Source organism: Dendropsophus ebraccatus, chromosome 9, assembly GCF_027789765.1.
Source record: "Dendropsophus ebraccatus isolate aDenEbr1 chromosome 9, aDenEbr1.pat, whole genome shotgun sequence".
Lineage (NCBI taxonomy): Eukaryota > Metazoa > Chordata > Amphibia > Anura > Hylidae > Dendropsophus > Dendropsophus ebraccatus.
In genome coordinates this window covers 25,287,650-25,311,639 of record NC_091462.1, presented here as the reverse complement: position 1 = coordinate 25,311,639, position 23,990 = coordinate 25,287,650, and the positions used below count along the sequence as shown (strand labels likewise).

At 42.6% G+C, this 23,990-nt stretch overlaps 1 protein-coding gene and 1 long non-coding RNA gene across 28 annotated transcripts in view; one reads left to right on the top strand and one right to left on the bottom strand.

Annotated features, from left to right (window-relative positions):
* The window catches only part of BAZ2B (bromodomain adjacent to zinc finger domain 2B), a 267,049-nt gene extending 244,894 nt beyond the window's left edge, over window positions 1-22,155 (top strand). For 14 of the 27 annotated variants that reach the window (XM_069982753.1, XM_069982751.1, XM_069982754.1 and 11 more), the window contains 20 exons: window positions 1,352-1,396; window positions 1,890-1,922; window positions 3,963-4,028; window positions 6,596-6,736; window positions 7,011-7,265; window positions 7,643-7,857; window positions 7,944-8,018; window positions 8,663-8,897; window positions 9,372-9,434; window positions 9,551-9,695; window positions 10,036-10,694; window positions 10,968-11,247; window positions 11,412-11,567; window positions 11,765-11,922; window positions 12,782-13,092; window positions 13,501-13,636; window positions 14,986-15,132; window positions 15,372-15,640; window positions 15,917-16,060; window positions 20,401-22,155. In XM_069982753.1, coding sequence (XP_069838854.1) covers window positions 1,352-1,396; window positions 1,890-1,922; window positions 3,963-4,028; window positions 6,596-6,736; window positions 7,011-7,265; window positions 7,643-7,857; window positions 7,944-8,018; window positions 8,663-8,897; window positions 9,372-9,434; window positions 9,551-9,695; window positions 10,036-10,694; window positions 10,968-11,247; window positions 11,412-11,567; window positions 11,765-11,922; window positions 12,782-13,092; window positions 13,501-13,636; window positions 14,986-15,132; window positions 15,372-15,640; window positions 15,917-16,060; window positions 20,401-20,554 — 3,687 coding nt within the window. In that variant the 3' untranslated portion in view covers window positions 20,555-22,155. The remainder of the gene's footprint in view (window positions 1-1,351; window positions 1,397-1,889; window positions 1,923-3,962; window positions 4,029-6,595; window positions 6,737-7,010; window positions 7,266-7,642; window positions 7,858-7,943; window positions 8,019-8,662; window positions 8,898-9,371; window positions 9,435-9,550; window positions 9,696-10,035; window positions 10,695-10,967; window positions 11,248-11,411; window positions 11,568-11,764; window positions 11,923-12,781; window positions 13,093-13,500; window positions 13,637-14,985; window positions 15,133-15,371; window positions 15,641-15,916; window positions 16,061-20,400) is intronic. The other 13 variants (XM_069982767.1, XM_069982764.1, XM_069982748.1 and 10 more) reach the window with 5 other exon arrangements.
* LOC138800774 (uncharacterized) lies at window positions 5,980-23,962 on the bottom strand. Its single transcript, XR_011364521.1, has 3 exons — window positions 23,869-23,962; window positions 7,018-7,254; window positions 5,980-6,810 (listed from the first exon to the last, which is right to left on the bottom strand). It is a non-coding gene; the product is annotated as an uncharacterized lncRNA (long non-coding RNA).
* Window positions 23,963-23,990: the final 28 nt, after the last annotated feature.

Genomic DNA, 23,990 nt, shown 5'->3' with positions numbered 1-23,990 from the left:
CCCTGCGTGTTACCACTTGTTTCTGCTTCTAAGATGAGTTGTCTCAGAAGGAACTGATTGCTCAGCCAATCACTGGCTGTGGTGACTCACCGCTGCGTGATACTCACCTACCCCAATCCCCTGCAGCTCCTGTTACATTGCCTTCGGGTTCCTGCTTGTCAGTGTTTGTCAGTGTCCCTGCTTCTGAGACAGCAGGAACTGGCCACTCAGCCAATGAATAACCGGGGCAGGACACCGCTGCAGATAGTTCTGAATGAGTAAGAGAAAATCCTTACTAGATGTCCTGCTAGGAGCTTGAACAGACTAGACGAGCACAGTTGTAACCTATGTAGACTGTACCTGTACTAGCCATAGCCACAGTTTAAGGGAATACACATATACCAATCTATGTATCATCTACAGATCGGAAGTTTGCCCGTTCCAATCACTTGTATATATACAGCACTTGTGTGAATGTAATAACCCTCTGACCCTCTCTATGGATTCGCTCTGAATACTTGTTCATTTACTGGGCCACATTCTGTTGGGGTTAAGATTTTGTTGAACGATGAAATGCAGAATAGATTAAGGAACTGGGGAGGGGGGGGCAGACAAGTCGATTCTTCTTATGTTTAACTATATGTTGGTATATATGTATGTCCTAAGGATATGGACAATGTTAAACCATCTGTATTACCTTATGTGAAAATCAAATACATTGCTTTTCAGAGTATACAAAAGAATCATAAAGTAAAATTTACTAGCAATATTTTATCAGAATTCATAGCACAACGTGCAGATGTAACAGAGCTGGGTTTGTCATTTAATATGCACTTCAAATATTCTGTATAATACTCAGCAGTTCTGTACAAAACCAAAGATATCGCCTTCCTATACCACGGTGCATTGTGAAAAATGACAAACTCTGGTGGTCAGTGTGAGATACCGCTCTGCTCTGCCATCTGCTGGCAGCTATGGAACAACAACAAATGGAAATTGCGGCTAATTTTAGCTTGTAGCCTACACTGTTTCTTGACTCTTACAAAAGCATGTTATTATTTTATATCGCTCATTTCGATTGATCCATTAGAGAATATAGATTAATATATAGTAAGAACCATTTTGGATGTTCAGATTACGTTAGAATAGCCTGTAAACACTTTTTCTTATGTAATCCATGTTGTTTAAATTATTTAGAATGAAACGTAGAACTATTTCTGCATTTATTTTTTTTGTTTTATTAAAATAAATATGTATGTAATTTATATATATACATAAATATATAATACAATAATATAATATATATATGTAATATATATATGTATATATATAAATATATAATGTAATATAAAACTTTTTTTTTTATTTAAAGGAGAAGGAACTGCGTCGTCAGCAGGCCGTCCTCTTGAAGCACCAGGTCTGTACTTTTCTTATGTTACGTACTACAACCTTAAATTACATACATATATTGATATTACTTCTTACTTACATCCAATTGAAAGCTGCCATTTTGCCAGATAACTTGATATCTAATAAATGACCTCATAGTGTCACATGACTTAGAGGCTTTTCTTTATGTAAATTAGTGTGATCTGATTGGATGCTTTCCTAAGCACTCATTTTCTTAAAGGAGCCTCCCTACTTTGTGCCAGTCCCCAGACAGCTCTCTTGTTGCCCGATCCTGTAATCCGGATGCATATTGTATTACTTCTCCCATCACCAGTATAGCCCAATACCTCTCACATGTAGTAGAATAATTGCACCGTATTTCCTGCTTTACGTATTACCTGCCTTGCTTTGGTTTTGGGTGCTTCTGGGGGTAATTTGACTTTTTTTTTTCTTTACAAATGGTTATTTTGTAATCTGCATTTGTTTCTGTTTCATAATGATGTGCCAACTCTTTCTACCAGGAGTTGGAGAGGCATAGACTAGATATGGTATGGGTATGTTTATTTTTGTACGTCTTAACACCGCATCGTGATTTTTTTTTTCTTTTGGTTGTGATATGGTTGTCCTAGCAATGCATAAAGTGTAGCACTGGCTGCTGTCATATGACATCTCCCCCTGCATGGCTTAACAGTGCAGCGCATTGCATACATCCGCTGATTAACCCAGGGTAGACTAATACATGTAACACTGCTCATCCTAAGGCTGGATCTCCTTTAAGATGACAGGAATATATTTAGACAAATAAATTAATTTTCCCTATTCAATTCCAAGCCCTATATTATTAGCCATTCATAGAGGCAGTATACATACAGTGAAAAGATTCCATCCATTCTATAAGACAGAAAGCAAGGTGCAGCATCACTAACTTTATGCAGTGCATCAAAGGAGCGTCACCTGGATAATCCTTTCATTTTTACATCCATGCATGTGTATATTCCTCATAAACAGATGTCGTGATTGCATATACACACACACACATATATATATATATATATGTATATATATATATATATATATATATATATATGTGTCCTTATCGAATATTATGGGCCTAAGAAGCCTATAACTCCTAGCAGCTTTGCAGAACAGAACTGAAGCTGATGGGAGAAATACTGACCATAACTTTGTATTAGAGAATTGCCAGCTTAGCAGTTCTCTAGTATCTTCTTTGAACTGGCCCCAGAGTTGTAGCTCCCATTTAGGCATCGAGCTGTCACACGACAGGGCACACGAGCTTGGAGTGGACATGTTACCTTTACTTTTAAGCCTGAATCACTGTACATATCAGCTAAGCAAGCGATGCTAGTAAGGATCCTGCTGACATGATTGTCCCTGGTATATGTCGGGTTGCCAGCAACAAGTTATTCCAGTGTATAATGTAAGTTCAGAAAACATACTGATATATGTGGCTAAAGAAAAAATACATATATATATATGTGGCTGAGGGTGTTTAAAAAAAAAAAAAAAAGTGATACTCACTTACCCTGATCCCCCACAGCTGCCACTCCTGCCAGTCCCTGCTGGTTACTGATTCTTCCTGCTTCCAGTGATGTGTTGTGACCGCATTGTCTCAGCCAATCACTGACTGGGGCTGGAAACTGCGGTGATCAGTGACTGGCCGAGCAGGGAAGTTACTGCATTGATTACATGGGACAGGAGCCAGGAAGAAGCACCAACCTGGCAGAAGTAGGAGATCAGGATAAGCGAGTATCACTTTTTTCTTATTTTTACACAACTCCCAGTGATATATGTGTGTGTGTATATATCCAGATAAACATTGGAATACCTTTGTGGCCTGTATCCCCACATAACCAGTGAGATAGTCCAATTAATACATGTGAACAAAGCCTAAAGGTTATGTCCATTTTTTAACACCATTATGTTAATGTACCGTGAAAGTTGAGCAACTTTGTAAATCCATTTTATTAATTATCTTGTATTTCCAGAGCTGCATTATTAATTCTGCAGGATTCAGAGCTGCAATCCCCCAGCATTCCCAGCTGAGAGCTTGCTCTGGTTATTTGACTTATAGGAAGTTCTCTTTCCATCAGACAGATGTTTATTATAATCACGGTTCCACATAGATTATAATTATACATAAACTGTGAACCAGTGTTCAGAGGGGATCCCCTTCCCCTTCATACACTGATAAGAGGTGACCCCAGTCCATTTCAGTCAGTATTCTCAGCCAGGACTTATGCTTTTAGTGATCTTACAGCGGAACATCATGCTGCAACTGACCATGAGTATACTTTGTGCAATTTTTGTTTTTGTTTTTTTTTTATTTACACCGTCTTCATTTTTCATTGCTTTACTTTTACCGCTTATGATTGTGTACCCGCTTTCTAAACCTCGACTAAAACGTGCACAACTTGACCTTATGTGCCTTGTATTTATAGCATTCACTGTGACTAGTGTCAGTGCTAAATCTGCAACTCTCAGCTTCATGTTCACCAAATGCCCTGTGTATTTTATTATTTTTTTCCAGTAGCGAAGGTGGTTCCTTGTGTCTCATTCTGTGTTTGTTTTGTTAGGAACGAGAGAGGAGAAGGCAGCACATAATGCTTCTGAAGGCTGTGGAGGCCCGCAAAAAGGCAGAGGTGGGTAAGGGTGATAGAAACGTGATAGAGATGAGTGAACCTTGAGAACACAGGGGTTCATCCAAACCTGAGGCTGCAGTATTTAATTATCAGTGGCTGAAGGCTGGGGAGTCCTGGAAAACATGGATACAGCCATAGGCCATAGGCTGTGTCAATGTTTTCCAGTCAGCCTTAGGACTGCATTTAAAGCGACTCTGTACCACCAATCTGTCCCCCCAAACCGCTTGTACCTTCGGATAGCTGCTTTTAATCCATGATCTGCCCTGGGGTCCATTCAGCAGGTGATGCAGTTATTGTCCTGAAAAACAACTTTTAAACTTGCAGCCCTGTGTCAAACTGGCGGGGCCTAGATTGTCTGTGCATTATGCTGGCACAACCTCTCTGTCCCTCCTCCCCACCCTCTTCATCATTAGGAATGTTCTAGCCAGGTATTTTCCTATTTCCCTGCAGTGAACACTGCACAGGTGCCTTAACGATCCAGCCCATATACCGTGCTCACACAGGTGATGAGTAGAAGAAAATCTGCCTGGAGCATTCCTAATGATGAGGAGGGCGGGGAGGAGGGACAGAGAAGTTGTGTCAGCCTTATGCACAGTTACTCTAGGCCACACCAGTTTGACACAGGGCTGCAAGTTTAAAAGTTGTTTTTAAGGACAATAACTGCATCACCTGCCGAATGGACCCCAGGACAGATCTTGAATAAAAGCAGCTATCCAAAGGTACAAGCGGTTTGGGGTGGGCAGATTGTGGGTACAGAGTCACCCTAACTTCTTCAGGCACTGGTAATCAAATGCCACATGCCTGAGTTCGGATGAACCCGAGCATGCTCAAGATTCACTCATCTCTAAAATCTACCTAAAAGAGTTATTCCCATTTTATAGAGGGATATGCCATAATAGTATGATTGTATGATCCAACCTCTGAGAACAAAGGGACCATTACTTAAAGGAGAAAAATCAATACGGACAGGGGATGGGTGGGAATAAAAAAAAGACACAAACTTGCCTGTCGCTTGTGCCCGCGTTGTGCCGCATGACAGGGCTCCTATACCCTGCCTGGTGTCATCATCTTCTTGGTTCCGGGTATGTCACAACCTGGCTGAAACATCACGAGCAGGTGGGATTTAGTGCCACCCCAGTCACTGATTGGATGAGCGGGGCATCCGTCATACGGGTTGTGACATAGCCGGAAGGAGACCTGAGAAGACAGCCAGCTGGGACACGGCACTGCAGGGGGCCGGAAGAGGTTAATATAACCCCTTTTTTATGTTCCCTCACCCCAGGCTTGAAATAATTTTTTTGCCTCCCCCCGGACTTCTCCTTTAAAGAGGTTATGCATGAATTAAAAAAAAACATAGCTGCTTTCTTTAAAAAACAGCTCCACTCTTGCCTCAGGTTGAATGTGGTATTACTAAAACTCTGCTCCTTTCACTTCAATGGAACTGAGCTGCAATACTACACACAAACTGAGGACAAGAGTGTCGCTTTTTCTCAAAGAAAGTGGCTACTTTTTTCTAATCATAGATAATCCCTTTGACATCATGGAAACATGGCCCTTAAGATGCAGTTCCAATCAAAGCCAATAAAACAAACTTGTGGGTAAATTTTGCCTTTATATCAAGTTTGTACTGTTGAATTGTTACAGGTAAAATAAGCAAAAAGATATTTCCATAAGTTCATAAAGTGTTGGAGCTCCAAACAAATCCATAAAGCCTTAAAGTGTCTCTCTGACATGTTAAAAGTTTTGATCAGCCCGGGTGTGAGTGTTCAGACCCTGACCGATTGTGAGAACGAGCGAAGAGAGGACCGCACTGCTGCATTGTCCACTGCCTGCTTTGTCTCAGTGAAAAGAGTCGGCCTCATAGACTTACATTATTAGGCTATGTTCACACTACGTAAAAGTATGGCCGTTGTTGCCGATGGCAACAACGGCCGTACTTATTGCAGAGTGGAACATTGCCTCTTGTTCTATGGGATCCCGGCCGGAGCATATACACATCATATACGCTCCGGCTAGGATCGCATGCCGGGCCTCAAAGAACTGACATGTCAGTTTTCTGCGGCCGCATATCAATGAATTGCCGCCGTAGGAAACCCTGTCAGTTCACACAATGAAGCGAGCTGCTCCAGCCGCTTGCTTCATTGTGTGCTATGGGGAGCTCTGATGCGGGTGCACGCTGATGCGCCCGCATCAGAACACTACGGCCATAAAGATCATACGGCCGGTACTGCAGTACCGGCTGGGATGATTTTGGCAGAGACCGGCCGGGTCACGGAATGGCCGGTTTGATACGACGTGTGAACATAGCCTAAGTCTGACTTATCAGGTGACACAAAGCGGGGAGAGGACGGCGATGATCGTGATCCTCTCCTCGCTCGTTCTCACAGTCGATCAGGTGTGAACACTCAGACCCGGGCTGATCAAAACTTTTTAAAAGTTTTTTATAACGACAGTAAGACTCTAAAGTAATTACAAGCGGCATTAAATAAACCTTTTATCCCCATTGGTGCAATTAGAACAGTATTACGTTGCAGAGACGCCAAATTTTACTTTAATTTTTTCTGTAGGAGAGAGAGCGTTTAAAACAAGAGAAACAAGACGAGAAACGGCTGAATAAGGAACGTAAACTGGAACAACGGCGCTTAGAACTAGAACTGGCTAAGGAGCTTAAGAAGCCAACTGAGGATATGTGTTTGGCGGACCAGAAGGTATGTGGACTGAGATCTCCCAGACTGAACAGGTCCTCCAGGGTGACAGGCACTCCTTATAACCGTCCTCCACCCTGGCCAAGAGATAAGAAAAAGTTACCTTTTAGTATACTTTTTGGAATAGCATAGTAGACTTGGCATATGTTTCCAACATAGGCTAAAACAAGATGTGAACTACACCATTGTTTTCTTTTTTCTTTTGCTAATTCCTTTTATTTTAACATAAAATGTAATATAATGTAATGTAATGATCATATAATTTTTTTTCTTTCAGCCCTTACCAGAACTGTCACGTATCCCAGGACTGATCTTGTCTGGTGGCACATTCTCCAATTGCCTCATGGTGGTGCAGTTCCTTCGTAACTTTGGAAAAGTTCTGGACTTTGACATCCATAATGATATCCCATCTCTGAGCGTCTTTCAAGAAGGATTATTAAACCTAGGGGACAGTCTAGGAGAAGTGCTGGATCTGCTAGTAAGGCTTCTATCTGCTGCCGTGTGTGATCCTGGAGTTCCTCCTGGATATAAGGTGAGAAATATCACAGCTTTATTGGTAAAAATTAGTTCAACTCGAGCATCGTTCGGCCACCAGTATTCAAATGCTAAACGATCAGGCTTGTTCATCTCTATTTGTTAGCAATTGGATTAGTAACAAGTAAACATCCTAGACCACTGTAGTAATCTATGATATCTCTATATGTAATATTAAAGGAGAACTCCGGGCTGGGGTTATTTTTGGCCTGGGGAGGGGGAAGATGAAAGATGTACCGGCACCAGTGACAGAGTGGGATAGAGCATGTTACATCTTTCATCCTCCCCAGCACTTGCCAAAAATTACCCCAGCCCAGAGTTCTCTTTTAACCATAGATTTATAGCTATATAAATTTTTTTCATTTTCTCTTTAAGGCTAAAACTGCTCTTGGAGAACATTTGATGAACATTGGCATCAATCGTGACAACGTGTCCGAAATCCTTCAGATCTTCATGGAGGCGCACTGTGGACAGACTGAGCTCACCGAGAGCCTTAAGACCAAATCCTTCCAAGCACACACCCCAGCCGAGAAGGCGTCCGTATTTGCTTTCCTAGTCAATGAACTTGCCTGTAGTAAAAGCGTAGTTAGGTAAATGTCCTCCTGAAGAGTAGATTTATTACATTTATTCATTGTCTGTTACACGGTAAATCACGTCTTTTGCTTTTTAATTTTAGCGAAATTGACAAAAGTTTAGACCACATGTCCAATCTAAGGAGAGACAAGTGGATGGTCGAAGGCAAACTCCGCAAGTAAGATTTCTTCTGATATTCTTCCTGATTTATTTCCTTACTAATTTTATATCTAATAGACTGGATTCATACATGTTAATACACCTGTATCATTGTTCCAAGGGTGTTCTCTGTGCATTTACTGACATAAATAACCGGGGGAGGCCCAAAGGTCATTCTAATGGCCTCCATCAGGTGAATGGGGACCTATGGATATGTTTCCTGTTGTATGTGTTAAATGTTTACAACAAAGACAATGGGAACATGGTCATAGGGCCCTTATAATAGGAAATGGGGGGGCTGGAAAGAGTACAGAGCATTGTCAGAAAAAGGGATGTACCCAGACTAGAAGACATGACAATGACATTGGTACGAGCCTGGCATCTGCAAATTCTCAAAGATCTCAATACATGACAAGTCCGAATGCATTTGAAGCTGTTTGATATTTTAATGGACATCTCATTTGTGCATATTCAGCACTGGTGGGAGCCCAAACCAGTGGTCCACCACCAACATGGCATACAAGATCGGCACTAAGGCATGTGTTTGTTCTTATTAAAATCAAAGTGTATATATGTCCTATATACTGCCGCTCTCATTGGTGGCTTTGGTGAAAGTTTTTGAGAGAACCAAAATCATTACCATTTTATGGCATTACTTCAAAGGCTTAGAATAATACACGCAAAGAAGACTGGAAAGCGAGACGCCATTGCAGGCCCCGAAGGAGGAGAGGAGCACCCCTCACTGGGCACCCCCACACCTGGCAGGAAACGCAGGCGGAAGGGTGCAGACAGTGACTTTGATGATGACGACGAGGATGACACAGATGACCCGGCAGATGAAGACGACGAAGATGATGAAGATAAAAAAGGGAAAAAGTCTCAGAGTTGTGATGATGAGGTACAGGACATACACGTGCATTGCGTCTTACTTCTGAGGGTACGGTGATATAGAGGAGCTTTAACTGACGCATATTATGATTAATATAGTAAATATTTATAGAATTTTAAGAATATATAGTAATTCCCCATGGCAGTATATTTAGAATGTGAAAAATCAATATTTACTTCACAAACACATACAGGGCAGTGGAGGTGGGGTAGGAAGAATGAGCGGTTGGGGAGCTGGCGGTGTAGCTGATCGACAGCCCTCACCCGGGGGAGATCCATATTGATTTTGTTGTGGGGTCTTCCCTCCTCAGTATACACGCATGGGAGCACCTGTCACTCTTTTATAGCTCTTCACCTGGGAAACATCCAGCTGGCAGCTTGTCAGTCTTTAGAAGTCCCCAGAGCTCCATTCCCTTACTACACTGGATTGTGTATATATGATTTCCTTTCCTTTTGTAACTTTATTTTGTTGTGTTTACTATAGGATGATGGAGATCAGACGGCTACTGTAGAGGAACTGGAGAAACAGATTGAAAAGCTACTAAAGGTAAAGAATGGACATCATAGGTTCATTCTATACAGTAAAAGTGACACTATAGGACTCCGATCCTGCCCATGCCTGTACTAGAGAGGTTCTTATATGTCTATATCTTGTGTTCACAGCAACAAAACCAATACAGGAAGAAGTTGTTTGAATCATCTCATTCCTTGCGCTCCATGATGTTTGGGCAAGATCGCTACCGGCGTAGGTACTGGATTCTTCCACAGTGTGGCGGTATATTTGTGGAAGGCATGGAGAGCGGTGAAGGTGAGGGGACTAGTATTTGACAATAAGTTAAAATTAGCCTTATGCCTAGCTGCTTCCCCTTTGGGCACTGGTGTTGTGGGTCAGTGACTCACTTAAATTAGGTCGCATTGAGATGGCACTTGCTTACACCATGTAATATGGCCCTTAGTCTCTATATATCTAAGCCAAGACACAGTGGCTTACTGACCCCTCCAACCTGCTGTGTCACCTCCTTAGCTACACCCCTTTATATGGACAGCTTTATAAATCTCTAAATTGTATCTCCAAATCTCTAAATTGTATGTGTTCACTCCATCACTGACCAACCATCCGGTGTCTATGTTTATCAACCCCTCTATAGGTCCAGAAGAAATGGCAAAAGAAAAAGAAAGGAAGCGGCAAGCAGAAAACATCCAGATAAAAGAAGAAGTGATTGAGAGCTGCGAGGAGAAACCTAACTGTGTGAACACCGTCAGAGGGGAGCAGAAATGTCTCAAGGATAAAGACAGCACCAATTTATTCCTTCAAAAACCTGGATCCTTTTCTAAACTGAGCAAACTGCTAGAAGTAGCCAAAATGCCTCCGGAGATGGACCTTGTAACCCCCAAACCAAGTGACTCACCAAATGGCTGCCCTATGCCTTTCCAGAATAATGCCAGGAGCACCCCCATCATCCTGCAGGCCAGCACTTCCCAATGTAACCCTGAAAAGACAGAACTGAACCCATTCAGCCCCGTCGTCAGCGGTTCTGGAAAGTTTTACAATTCTCCCATAATTCACAATGAACAGCTGCTGAAAACTCTGACCGACAAGAGCCAAAAATGGTTCAGTCTCCTTCCCCGGACCCCCTGTGATGACACCTCCATAACACATTTAGAGTATTCCACATCCTTAGCTTCTACCAGCCAATCCCAGCATCCTTCTCAGTCTCCTTCCCCAGTGCCATCACCGGTCATGAACTCCTCCTCTTCTTTACAGAATAGTTTGGGACTCAGTCCATTCACAATGTCTCCACTTCAGGTGAGTAGGTCACATTAAAGTATAGCCCCAATTTCAAATTTATAAGCTTTTGACCCCCTGAAGCCACTTTTAGGAGCGAAACATGTTGGGGAAGGGGTTGTGTATTTAAATTTTAAATTGTATTGGTGTGATTAGTAAATCTGGTTCTCCCAAACAACTATTTTACTGCAGAGACACGAGGTCTTGGATGGAATTAGCATAAGTTTTATACATATACAGAAGTTTTTTTTATGCTTTTTATCTCATAATATTGTTGTCAATTGATACCTCTAGATGAAGCCTGGTTTACCACTGATGGGACTTCAGTTTTGCGGATGGCCATCACCAGTTGTGCCAGGAAATCTTCCTTTTTCTTCCCCAATGCCAAGCTCGGTGGCGAGTCTTGGACTTGCAGTGTCTGAAGGAAATGGGCATGCATTCATCACCCCAAATGCTCAAACCAGCAAAAGTGAATCACCTGTGCCACAAAGTGACAAGTCTGTCTGTACCCCATCTCCCGCGGTGGAATTACCCAAACAAGTAGATTTTCCCAGCCCCCGACCAATTCCAGAAGGTACTCTTTAAAAGTTTTTTGTACCATAGCTCAGCTCATATGTTACATAGTTTCTTCAACTAAATTTCACCTTCAAAGTCACTGGAGGAAATAGGAAGCTATTTTATTAAGTGTATATGTTGACTGCATTTACCTATATAGTTTCCGATATTTTTTTGTTATAGAAATGCAGTTTGGCTGGTGGAGAATCACAGATCCAGAAGATCTGAAATCTCTGCTTAAAGTATTGAACCCCCGAGGTATAAGGGAAAAGTCTTTACAGAAGCAAATTCAGAAGCACTTAGACTATATCACCCAGGCCTGCGTGAAGAATAAAGAACGTAAGTGTCGTGTTCTCAGACATCATGTAGTATAATTGCATAAATTGTCTGGCCTAGAAAACCCCTAGAAGACCCTAAGAATCACCTTGTTACTGGACCACATATAGTATTATAGAGAAGACAATATTCATCAAGCATTACAATGGTCCTGGTCAACAACAGTCACTATTCTGTTTTTTATCGCTGTGCATGTATAGCTATCATAGATACAAAAGGACAAGAACACGGTGAGCTGACAAGAGATGTGGTGGAGAACTGGTGTATGGAGGATCACGAGATGGAGGTGGATATCGCAATTCTCCAGCAGGTGGAAGATCTCGAGAGAAGAGTGGCTTCCGCTAGTCTACAAGTGAAGGCAAGAGTTTCTACTTGTCGCAAAGAAACGACTATCTCTTCTTAAGGGTTCAATGACTTAGAATACATGAGACCACCCCACTGGGAGCTGGCTTTGAAAATTAGCATCTACTTTTGTCAAACTTTACATCTGCCCTGCAACGTTCACTGGGGGAAAATGTAGAATGACATATAGGCCATGGGTCATGTCCATAGAACCGGAGCCACTCTTACATTGCACCACCCTTACAGCCACTCTTACATTGCAGTCTTCTTTAGCTTGCTTTTTCACTTGTTTTTCACTTTTTTATTGTTCCAATTCATTGATAAAAATCTACTTTGTGAATAGTCTTGGATAAAAATATCTTTAACCCTTTAAGAACACAAATTTCCTTCTCGCCATAACACTTTTATTTTTCCAATACAAAATCATATAAGGGCTTGTTTTTTGCGGGACCAATTGAAGGATGCTAATTACTGATCCCTGGCATTATAGGGCATTAAAGGGAGTTTCCAAAAATGTTATTTTGATGTCAATGTCGGATTGGTGGAGGTCCAACTCTCCCACTCCCACCACTCAGCTTATTAAAGGGGCAGTGTTACCTGGCATTGTTTCTCATCCTATTTAGTTTAGTGGGATGAGCTATATTGCTGGGTACAACTGCTATTGAATCTGAAGTGAAGAGGCCACAACCCTTGCCATGGTCCCTTCTATAATAATGATCTATGGGGGTTCGATAAGCTGACTGAAGTCCTTGACACATATTCGGCCCACACCCTGTACTCTGTCCATTTTTGTTTTCTTCATTGTGCTCTGAAAGCTGATCATGTTGCGGAACATGAATTCTAGAACTTGTTCTGACGTTTCTCTCGCTGCCTAGGGCTGGATGTGCCCGGAGCTCGATTCTGAGAGAGAAGACTTGGTATATCACGAACATAAACCTGTTGCCAAATGGCATAAGGAACATGATGGAGACCACACAGGAGATGAAGGACGCAGTTCATGTGCTCTAGAACGGAAGAGTGACAACCCACTAGATATAGCTGTAACCAGGCTGACTGACTTGGAGAGGAACATTGAGAGAAGGTATCTGAAGAGCCCCTTAAGTACCACCATTCAGATCAAACTGGATAATGTGGGCACAGTTACTGTCCCTGCTCCTGCACCATCTATTAGTGGTGATGGTGACGGGTAGGTCATTGAAATTAATATATATATATAACCAATCACTGTGTTTCTTTGCTCGGTGGAGCTTGTTTTTTCCTGCCTGTTTTTTTTTTCTGTAGCTTTTCCTATGTCTTTTGACAATCATGTAATCCTGCATGGTGCTTTTGTACTATAACGTTTGTTCTGTATGTCAATAATCCTGTAAAGTCAGTGCATAGCCTGTACCTTACCTGTATACGATTATCACTAAGTTTCTCGGCTTACAATCAACCTGTGCTCTACATTTGATTCATTTGCTTTAATGTCGCATACTGTATATTGGCTTTTTATCTACGTTTTGTCACCGCTTGGCTTTCAGCTTGATTGTTACTTATGTCGCCATTCTGAGAAAATTCAATACTTTTTTATTTAATCAATTTTTTTTTTCTGCAGGACTGAAGATGACATTGCCCCGGGTCTGAAGGTCTGGAGGAAAGCGCTGTCGGAGGCCCGCAGTGCTGCACAAGTGTCACTCTGCATTCAGCAGCTGCAGAAATCTATTGCTTGGGAAAAATCCATCATGAAAGTTGTAAGTTATTAGGAAAACTCCTTGAAGTCTCTGTTTCCTGAAATGTTATTCTCCCAAGTCAGCGAGCCTCAGAAAGGTTATTTTTAAAGGGGATCTGTCACCACTGACATGTATGTTTTAGTGAATTCCCTATAAAATAACTACTCTGAATCTTCTTTTGTTATAACTTTGCACTGTGCCAATCCTCTATAATCCCTCCTGGAAATGGATAATTAAATTGACATTTGAGTGTTACCACTCTGCTCATCAGTAGGGTTTGTTACTGCACAGTCTGACATGGTCAACACTGATTGGTCAATGTCAGGCTTGGCAGGGACACGCCCCATTAAAGGGGTACTCAATGGATCTCTCAAATCCATTAGTGTCAGAAAGTTATATAGATGTGTAATTTAGTTCTATTTAAAGGAGAAGTCCGGCGAAACTTTTTATAAAAGTATTGTATTGCCCCCCCCAAAAGTTATACAAATCACCAATCACGGGAAATGCTTATAAAGTGCTTTTTTCCTGCACTTACTACTGCATCAAGGCTTTACTTCCTGGATAACATGGTGATGTCACTTCCTGGATAACATGGTGATGTCACTTCCTGGATAACATGGTGATGCCACTTTCTGGATAACATGGTGATGTCACTTCCTGGATAACATAATGATTTCACTTCCTGGATAAAATGGTGATGTCACTTCCTGGATGACCTTGTTATGTCACTTCCTGGATAACATGGTGATGTCACTTCCTGGATAACATGGTGATGTCACGACCCGACTCCTAGAGCTGCGTGGGCTGTGGCTGCTGGAGAGGATGATGGCAGAGGGATGCTCAGTGTCCCTCCAGTTTCCTGTGTCACTCACTGTCCCTCTGCCATCATCCTCTCCAGCAGCCACAGCCTGCACAGCTCTGGGAGTCGGGTCGTGTCATCACCATGTTATTCAGGAAGTGACATCACCATGTTATCCAGGAAGTGACATCACCATGTTATCCAGGAAGTGACATCACCATGTTATCCAGGAAGTGAAGCCTTGATGCTGTAGTAAGTGCAGGGAAAAAAGCACTTTATAAGCATTTCCCGTAATAAGTGTATATTGGGGATTTGTATAACTTTTGAGAGTTAATACAATACTTTAATAAAAATTTTGCCGGACTTCTCCTTCAGAAGTCTTCCAGTGCTTATCAGATTATGTATGTCCCTAACCTGTGGTTCATGCAAAACTACAACTCCCAGCACACCCTAACACCTGCTGGATGTATGTCAGGGCATGCTGGGATCTGTAATTTTTCAACCACTAGAGGGCCATAGTATGGAGTATGGTGCCCCTGCGTTATTTTCATGTGTTTTACTTGTATTTCAGTACTGCCAAATATGCCGCAAAGGGGACAACGAGGAATTGCTGCTTTTATGTGACGGCTGTGATAAAGGTTGTCACACCTACTGCCATCGGCCCAAGATCACGGCTATTCCAGAAGGCGACTGGTTCTGCCCAGCCTGTATTGCTAAGGTAAAACATACTCATCAGTGCCAGTGTTTCATTGTGATATATGAGGCCTGGCAATAAATGAGACAATGTAACATACAGTATAAGCAGCCTATCTTATATCAGCTGTAATGATACTGTGATTATAGAATATTATAGATTCTCCTTACCTGTCATTCAGTACAGCACTTTGCCTCCTAGGCCTAGAACCCGCCATATTGGTTTATAGCGGAATATATATATAATAGCTATCTCTATCATAGGCAAGCGGACATACTTTAAAAATGAAGAAGGCCAATCTAAAAGGGAAGAAGGGATCCGAGCAGAAAAAAGGAAAGAAAGCATCAGCCGATGCCGAAGAGGAAGACGCACCTGTAGCATCCGGAGGATCCAGCAAAAAAGGCAGCAAGGACTCCAAAAAAAGAAAAGCGGATGAAAATAATGTTAGTCCTCCCAAGCAGGAGAGCTCCCCAGCAGCCAAGAAATCTAAAGCCTCAGCCAAGGATGACCCCAAGGATCTGGCTCTTTGTAGGTAAGAAATATTATGTCTTCTCCTGGACACATTATTGGATGTCAGTGCCTTTGGGGATTCATAATAAAAAATCTATAAAGGAATCTTTGAAGAAAAAAAAACTAACAAAAAACTTTAAATTATAATATAATGACTGCCTACAGACACCACTAGGGGGAGCTGTGGAGTTCAGACAACATATTTGTTGTTGTGATCAGTAGAAGATTTATACTTATTTATTATTTTACGTATTAAAACTAGATGTCACACAATGATGTCACTTTGCTTGTTTTTTAGTGTAATCTTGTCTGAGATGGAGTCTCATGAGGACGCTTGGCCTTTTTTGCTTCCTGTTAACTTGAAACTTGTTCCTGGTTACAAAAAAGTCATCAAGAAACCTATGGACTTTGCAACCATCAGAGAAAAGCTGAGCAGTGGGCAGTAAGTACAGTCCTATAAACATGATGAACGCTCTGGGAAAGTGTATTCAGTCCTGAAGACAAACATATGACATATTCACGTGATGCACAGACCCCGCAAAATCCACACAAGTTTACAGAGGCTTGGCACAGAATCGCAGAGGATTGTCTGTATTGGTTTTCAGCCTCTGGATGTAACCTAGAATGCTTCCATTCAGTGGCTCAGCATGGGGGTGGGGCAGGTTACCTGGGTGCAGCAGGGCCATCTTAACAAAACTATGGGCCCCTGGGCACAGCTGTGGACTGGGTCCCCCCACCCAAGATCAAGTCCCCGCATCCCCCCTAACCTTGTGCTGTGCAGCCCCATGTGGGGGAAAAGAAATAGAATACCCCCCTGCATCCTCCCATATAGAATAGCCCCCTCTGCATCCCCCATATAGAATAGCCCCCTCTGCATCACCCATATAGAATAGCCCCCCCTGCGTACCCTCATATAGAATACCACCCTGCATCCCCCCATATAGAATAGCCCCCCTCCATCCCCCCCATATAGAATAGCCCCCCCTGCATCCCCCATATAGAATAGCCCCTATGCACCCCCCATATAGAATAGCCCTGTGCATCCCCCATATAGAATAGCCCCCCTGTGCATCCCCCCATATAGAATAGCCCCCCCTCCATCCCCCCATATAGAATAGCCCCCCCCTGCATCCCCCATATAGAATAGCCCCTATGCACCCCCCCATATAGAATAGCCCTGTGCATCCCCCATATAGAATAGCCCCCTGTGCATCTCCCCATATAGAATAGCCCCCCTGTGCATCCCCCCATATAGAATAGCCCCCCCTGTGCATCCCCCCATATAGAATAGCCCCCCTGTGCATCCCCCCATATAGAATAGCCCCCCTGTGCATCTCCCCATATAGAATAGCCCCCTGTGCATCCTCCCATATAGAATAGCCCCCCTGTGCATCCCCCCCATATAGAATACCCCCCCTGTGCATCCTCCCCTTATAGAATAGCCCCCTGTGCATCCCCCCATATAGAATAGCCCCCCTGTGCATCCCCCCAATATAGAATAGCTCCCCCTGTGCATCTCCCCATATAGAATACCCCCCCTGTGCATCCTCCCCTTATAGAATAGCCCCCCTGTGCATCCCCCCATATAGAATAGCCCCCCTGTGCATCCCCCCAGATAGAATAGCCCCCCTGTGCATCTCCCCATATAGAATAGCCCCCCTGTGCATCCACCCATATAGAATAGCCCCCCTGTGCATCCCCCCCATATAGAATAGCCCCCCTGTGCATCCCCCCATATAGAATAGCCCCCCCTCCATCCCCCCATATAGAATAGCCCCCCTGCATTCCCCCATATAGAATAGCCCCTATGCACCCCCCATATAGAATAGCCCTGTGCATCCCCCATATAGAATAGCCCCCCTGTGCATCCCCCCATATAGAATAGCCCCCCCTCCATCCCCCCATATAGAATAGCCCCCCCTGCATCCCCCATATAGAATAGCCCCTATGCACCCCCCCATATAGAATAGCCCTGTGCATCCCCCATATAGAATAGCCCCCTGTGCATCTCCCCATATAGAATAGCCCCCCTGTGCATCCCCCCATATAGAATAGCCCCCCCTGTGCATCCCCCCATATAGAATAGCCCCCCTGTGCATCCCCCCAGATAGAATAGCCCCCCTGTGCATCTCCCCATATAGAATAGCCCCCCTGTGCATCCACCCATATAGAATAGCCCCCCTGTGCATCCCCCCCATATAGAATACCCCCCCTGTGCATCCTCCCCTTATAGAATAGCCCCCCTGTGCATCCCCCCATATAGAATAGCCCCCCTGTGCATCCCCCCATATAGAATAGCCCCCCTGTGCATCTCCCCATATAGAATAGCCCCCCTGTGCATCCACCCATATAGAATAGCCCCCCTGTGCATCCCCCCCATATAGAATAGCCCCCCTGTGCATCCTCCCCTTATAGAATAGCCCCCCCTGTGCATCCCCCTATGTAAAATAGCCCCCTCTGTGCACCCCCCTTATAAAATAGCCCCCCCTGTGCATCCCCCCATATAGAATACTCCCCTTATAGAATAGCCCCCCCATGCACCCCCTATGTAGAATAGCCCCCCTGTATATCTCCCCTTATAGAATAGTCCCCCCTGTGCATCCCCCTATGTAGAATAGCCCCCCATGTGCATCCCCCCTTATAGAATAACCCCCCCTGTACATCCCCCCCTTATAGAATAGCCCCCCCTGTGCATCCCCCCTTATAGAATAGCCCCCCTGTGCATCCCCCCTTTTATAGAATAGCCCCCCCCTGTGCATCCCCCTTATAGAATAGCCCCCCTGTGCATCCCCCTTATAGAATAGCCCCCCCTGTGCATCCTCCCATAAAGAATAGCCCCCCCCCTGCATCCTCCCATGTAAGATAGCCCCCCTGTGCATCTCAACCCCCCCCCCCCCTCTGTGTGGCCACATGTGAAGGGGTTTAAAAAAAATAAAAAAATACAACTCACCTCTCCTCGGCCCGGATCTTCAGTCGGCAGCAGCTGCTCCCTGCTGCAGCACGGCGGCTCCTCTCTTCGCTCTCAGGTCCTCAGCGGCGCGTCAGGGAAGTGACGTCACCGCTGGGGACCTGATGTAGGTGCCTGCAGACGTGCCTGCGCGCTGTGGCACCTGGGGGATCACTGAGGCCCGGAAGAGACTGAGGGAATAGCGCGGCGGCCGCGCTATTCTCTCAGTCTCAACCACTGCAGAGGGTCGGACGCGGGTCACGGCCCACTCAATGGTGAGGAAGACCGGCCCGGGGGACACATGCCCCCCGGCCCAGCCCGCCCCTGGTCTTTCCCTTTCTGCAGGGTAGGCGACTGCCACTGGGGCCCCCCATGAGTCATAGGCCCCCGGGCAGCCGCCTACCCTGCCCAATGGGAAAGACGGCCCTGGGGTGCAGAATTCTTACGGTCACTAAATTCAATGGTTATTTTGCCCCCTGACAAATCTAAAGCGGAAGGTGGAGCATCTCCGCTCACAACAGCTAGTGTATATTCACCAGGCCTGCTGTAAGACAGCTCAATTTATACTCATACGTCAGGGTTAGGGGGTACAACACTTACCTTGCCCCATCTAGTGAACAGTCTCGCATAGTGTGCACAGTATTCTGTACAGGAGCAGGGAATCCAGCAATAGACAAGAGTCCCTTCTCCGTAAAGAGCTGTATGCATGGCAGCTCACTTTACATTCACTGGCCCAGGTAAGGGGACACAAAACTTCACTTTCCCTGTGAATTGAGCAGTGAGGCATATAGTGTATGCACATAGTGTATACATGATTATATATATATATATATATATATATACAGTGGTACCTCGTTTCTCGAACATAATTGGTTCTGGAAGGCTGTTCCAGAACCGAGCAGTTCGAGAACCAAGCTGTAAGTTCCCATAGAGAAATAGAGAACAATGTAAATGTGATTAATTGGTTCTTACACTCCGCAGAGTGTAAAAACACTCCATATCCCCCGCAACAGTGAGAGGCAGGAGTGGGCGGCTATTTAAACTCCTGCTCCTCTCAGCTGCAGGGGACACCCTGTAAAGAAGTGGGGAATCCCATCATAATGAGGGGAATCTCTGCTTCTTTACAGGGTGTCCCCCACAGCTGAGAGGAGCAGGAGCGCGGCGGCAAGTTTAAATAGCCGCCCGCTCCTGCCTCTGAATGTGGGGACGCTGTGTAAAGAAGCCGGTTCCCTGCACTGTCCTGTCTCTCCCCACATCCTCCAGCAGTACCGAGCAAAACATCAGGGGGAAATTTAGTTCGAATACCGAGGTGTTCGGGAAACGAGGTTTTACTGTATATATATTACATCACCACTCAATACTGTACAGTGAGCAATTACATGATGCATATACTGTATGCACCACTTCTTAATACTGTACAGTGAGTGAGATGCATATAGTGTAGACATTACCTCTAAATACTATACAGGGCAAGTACATGATGCATATAGTTTATGCATCACCACACAATACTGTACAGTCAATGAGTATATGATGTATATGTACTGTATACTGTACATCACGACGTAATGCTGTACAGTAAGCAAGTGCATGATGCATTAAGTGTATACTGTATATCACCACTCAATACTGTACAGTGAGTATGTGATGCATATAATATATGCATCCCCACTATATACTCTAAAATTGAGTGAGTACATGATGCATATACTGTACGCACCACAGTGCAAATACATGAAGCAAGTCGGCAAGTGCATCACCTCTCAGTACTGTATAATGGAAACACCTTTCATTTCTATAGTCCTGTAACAATGATATATTTGACACCTCTGCAGATACCCAAGTTTTGAGGCTTTTGCTCTGGACGTCAGACTTGTCTTTAACAACTGTGAAACTTTCAACGAAGACGACTCTGAAATCGGCCGAGCCGGACACAAAATGAGGATACACTTTGAAAAAAGATGGACGGAAATTTTCAACATGAGTTAAACCATTCGACTATTATCCTGATAACAGCAAGACCAGCAATGTGAAGGCTAACACACACACACAAGGGATCGAGACCATCTGAGACCGAGGCGTCATCAATACAAGTCATAGGTTACAACATCGATGACCATAACCCTTTTTTGATTTTTGTTTTGTTTTATTGTGTTTGCGTGTGCGTTATATCAACTACAACTGTGTCCTGTAGTGTCCAGGGGCGTACACTCAAAAAAAAAAAAAAAAAAAAAGCTAAAAAAGAATAAAATAAAATTAAAAAGAAAAAAAAGGGTGTCATAGTGCAATAGGTAATAAAAAAATATATCAAAACGCACTGATTCTTCATCCACCAGAGCTGTACTGAGGAAAGGGGTTACCCCTCCTTCCTTCTCAATAAATATCTATTTTTTATTGTTTAATATTATTATTTTGTTATTTTTTTATTACTTTTTAGCTTACTGTTAGTGAATGTATTTAATTTTATGAATTATTTATGATTAAAACAGCAGACCGAAATCTTCGTTTTCTGTGAAAAGGAAGACTAGAGATAAAAAAAATAATAAAAATTATCGCTTTAAATCTTGAAACTACAAGAATGTTAAAATAAAATAAAATAAAATGGAAAAAAAATTAAATAAAAATATAAAAAAATAAAAATAAATAAAAAAAAAAAACAAGCCAAGAAAAACTGTTTACACAGATGTGCCGGAACGGCACTGAAACGGAACTTTACTGTAAAGTTACAATGACATTTATATAAATATACGTTGCTGCATCACTCATATAGGTAAAATTGTATTTCAAGATGGTGAAGACAAGCGGAGAACTATGTATATACTGTTCACTATTGTTTATATTCAGTCTTGTATGATGTGTACATATCGTTTGCAGGCGTCGGGTATGATGTCTGTTTTAGAAAGATTGTAGCATTTTATTTTAGTCAGGTGAATATTAACCTATAACATGTACAGTATCCTCTACCAACGCTGTGGCGTCTCCCTAACATTGGTAGTGCCTGCCTTTAAAACAGGGGCGTAGGGGATATGATATTGTGGTTTGTTTGTTTTTTTTGTTGTTCTTTTTGTGTGTGTTTTTTTATTATATTGTTTCCTTTCATGTTTTTTTTCTATGATTGTTATTATAATTATTATTATTATTATTATTATTATATTATTTGTTTTATTTTATTTTCATTTTTTTATTATTATTATTATTATTATTATTATTATATCATTTGAAGCCAAGTAGGCCTGGAAAAAAAAAATTATAATCATTTGTATCCATGTGAAATGAAACGTGTGACAAATTTCCTACACACAGTATTTTTTCATAGATGCATTTCCCGTCATTTGCCTCGCCACAGAAACGATGATAATAAAAGGAAAAAAAAATAAATAAATAATAAAAAAGACAACAAAGACATTTGTAACCACTGTGTTTTATCTACTGTGTGGTATGGTGGCCCGTCAGAGGCAAGAAGAGCCGACATTTTTTGTACCAATTGTACTTGAAGTTGTTTTATTTAAAACAAAAATGTTGTGAAGAGGGTAGTTTTTTTTCACTAGTTTGTGTGGCACGGATACAATAAACGACTGTTTTGCAATACACGCGGTGTTTTTGTGTGTTTCATACTATGTGTATATTATCATTTGCATGATGAAATCACTGAAGTCATTAAAATAAGGCCGTGTTCACACCGGGTGGTTTTGTGGCAGCTTTTTGTTGTGTGTTTTTTATGTAAAAATGAGAGGAAAAATATTTTCCTGATATTTTTATGTAAATTATGTAGTTATATAAAATTAGTTAAATAAACTGAAGGTCTCCTTTAGATGGTGTTAATGGAATCTGTTAGCTCTATATCAGACTGTTTTAATTCTAAGTGACAAATAGGCTGGGCTTATCTACAGCATGCCGCCTCCTCCCTCCCCCACTCCTCCCGGCTTGGCTTTCAGGACTGATCCTTATTATATCAATCTTACAGAGCAGAGAGGGGTGGGGGAAAGATGAGGTATGCATACTGTAGCTCAGCACAGCCTCTTAGAGCTTAGAAGGAAAACATAATTTTATAACTTTGAAAACAGCCATCAGGTAAGAGACAGGTATCACTTGTTTTATCCCCCCTATCAGCTATCTACCCATGTCTGCAGCTCTGAACCGGATATGGAGCTGACAGATTTCCTTTAATATGGATAAGGTTATACGGCCACAAATCTAGGCCTGACCAAATACCTAATGACCCAAACTATGAGAATCATAGGCTAGGCTGCTGTTAGTTGGGTTTGGATTTATCAGCCATAATGTTGACACAAAGGGTGTGTTTACACAGACAGATTTATCTGACAGATTTTTGAAGCCAAAGCCAGGAACAGACTATAAACAGGAAACATGTCATAAAGGAAGGACTGAGATTTTTCCTCTTTTCAAATGCATTCCTTGTTTTGGCTTCCAAAATCTGCCAGATAAATCTGTCTGTGTAAACGCACCATAAGATGTGGCTGTCTAAATCAGGCCTTGTAGGAAAATCTAAGGGTCAGTTTACACACACAGATTATCTGACAGATTTTTGCAGCCAAAGCCAGGAATGGACTATAACCAGGGAACAGGTCATAAAGGAAAGACTGAGATTTCTCTTTTTTTTCAAATCCATTTCTGGTTTTGGCTGCAAAAATCTGTCAGGTAATCTGTGTGTGTAAACGGACCCTAACAAAAGGAGTTATTTCATGAAGACAACAACCGGTCCATATGCCTATTGAAACATATAGAGGACTGGGCTCTGTATGGGCTGCTCTGTATGAACAGCTTCTAAATGGGTTGTTCACCACAGACATTGATGGTATATTGTTAGGATACACCACTAAGGCCAAATCAGTGGAGGTCCGACCTATGGGAGCCCCTCCTATAGCTAGAAGGAGAATGCTATGATACTTTACTCAGCTATGGTCAGCTGGCTGTCACTGGCTATAATAGCTGTCCATCAAAGGGTTTTTACGCTGTCAGAAAATCACTAAAGATTTGATTCCTAAAGGAGTACGGTAACATGGACGGCATAGTGACCACAATAACAGTACACTGATTTATAAACCATAGAGGACACAACAAGATGCAAATAACAGGACAGTGTAGAGATCACCGCTCAGCTATTATATTGGTTATCCAGGAATGCAGTGTATAAATAAATAAATATATATATATATATATATATATATATATATATATATATATACTAAAAAATAAATTGCATTAAAGGGGAACTTCGGCGCTGATAAAAAAAAAAAGGAATCAATCAATCAATCAATCATAAAAATAGTTTTCCCACTTACCATCTTTCTCCGTTTGAATTTCCCGCTGTTTGCAGGTCCCTGAACTTCCATTTTTTCTTTACTTCCTGGTTTGGGCTTTCCCATGATGCATTTGTCTCCTGTGTCGTCTAACTGACTGTGTA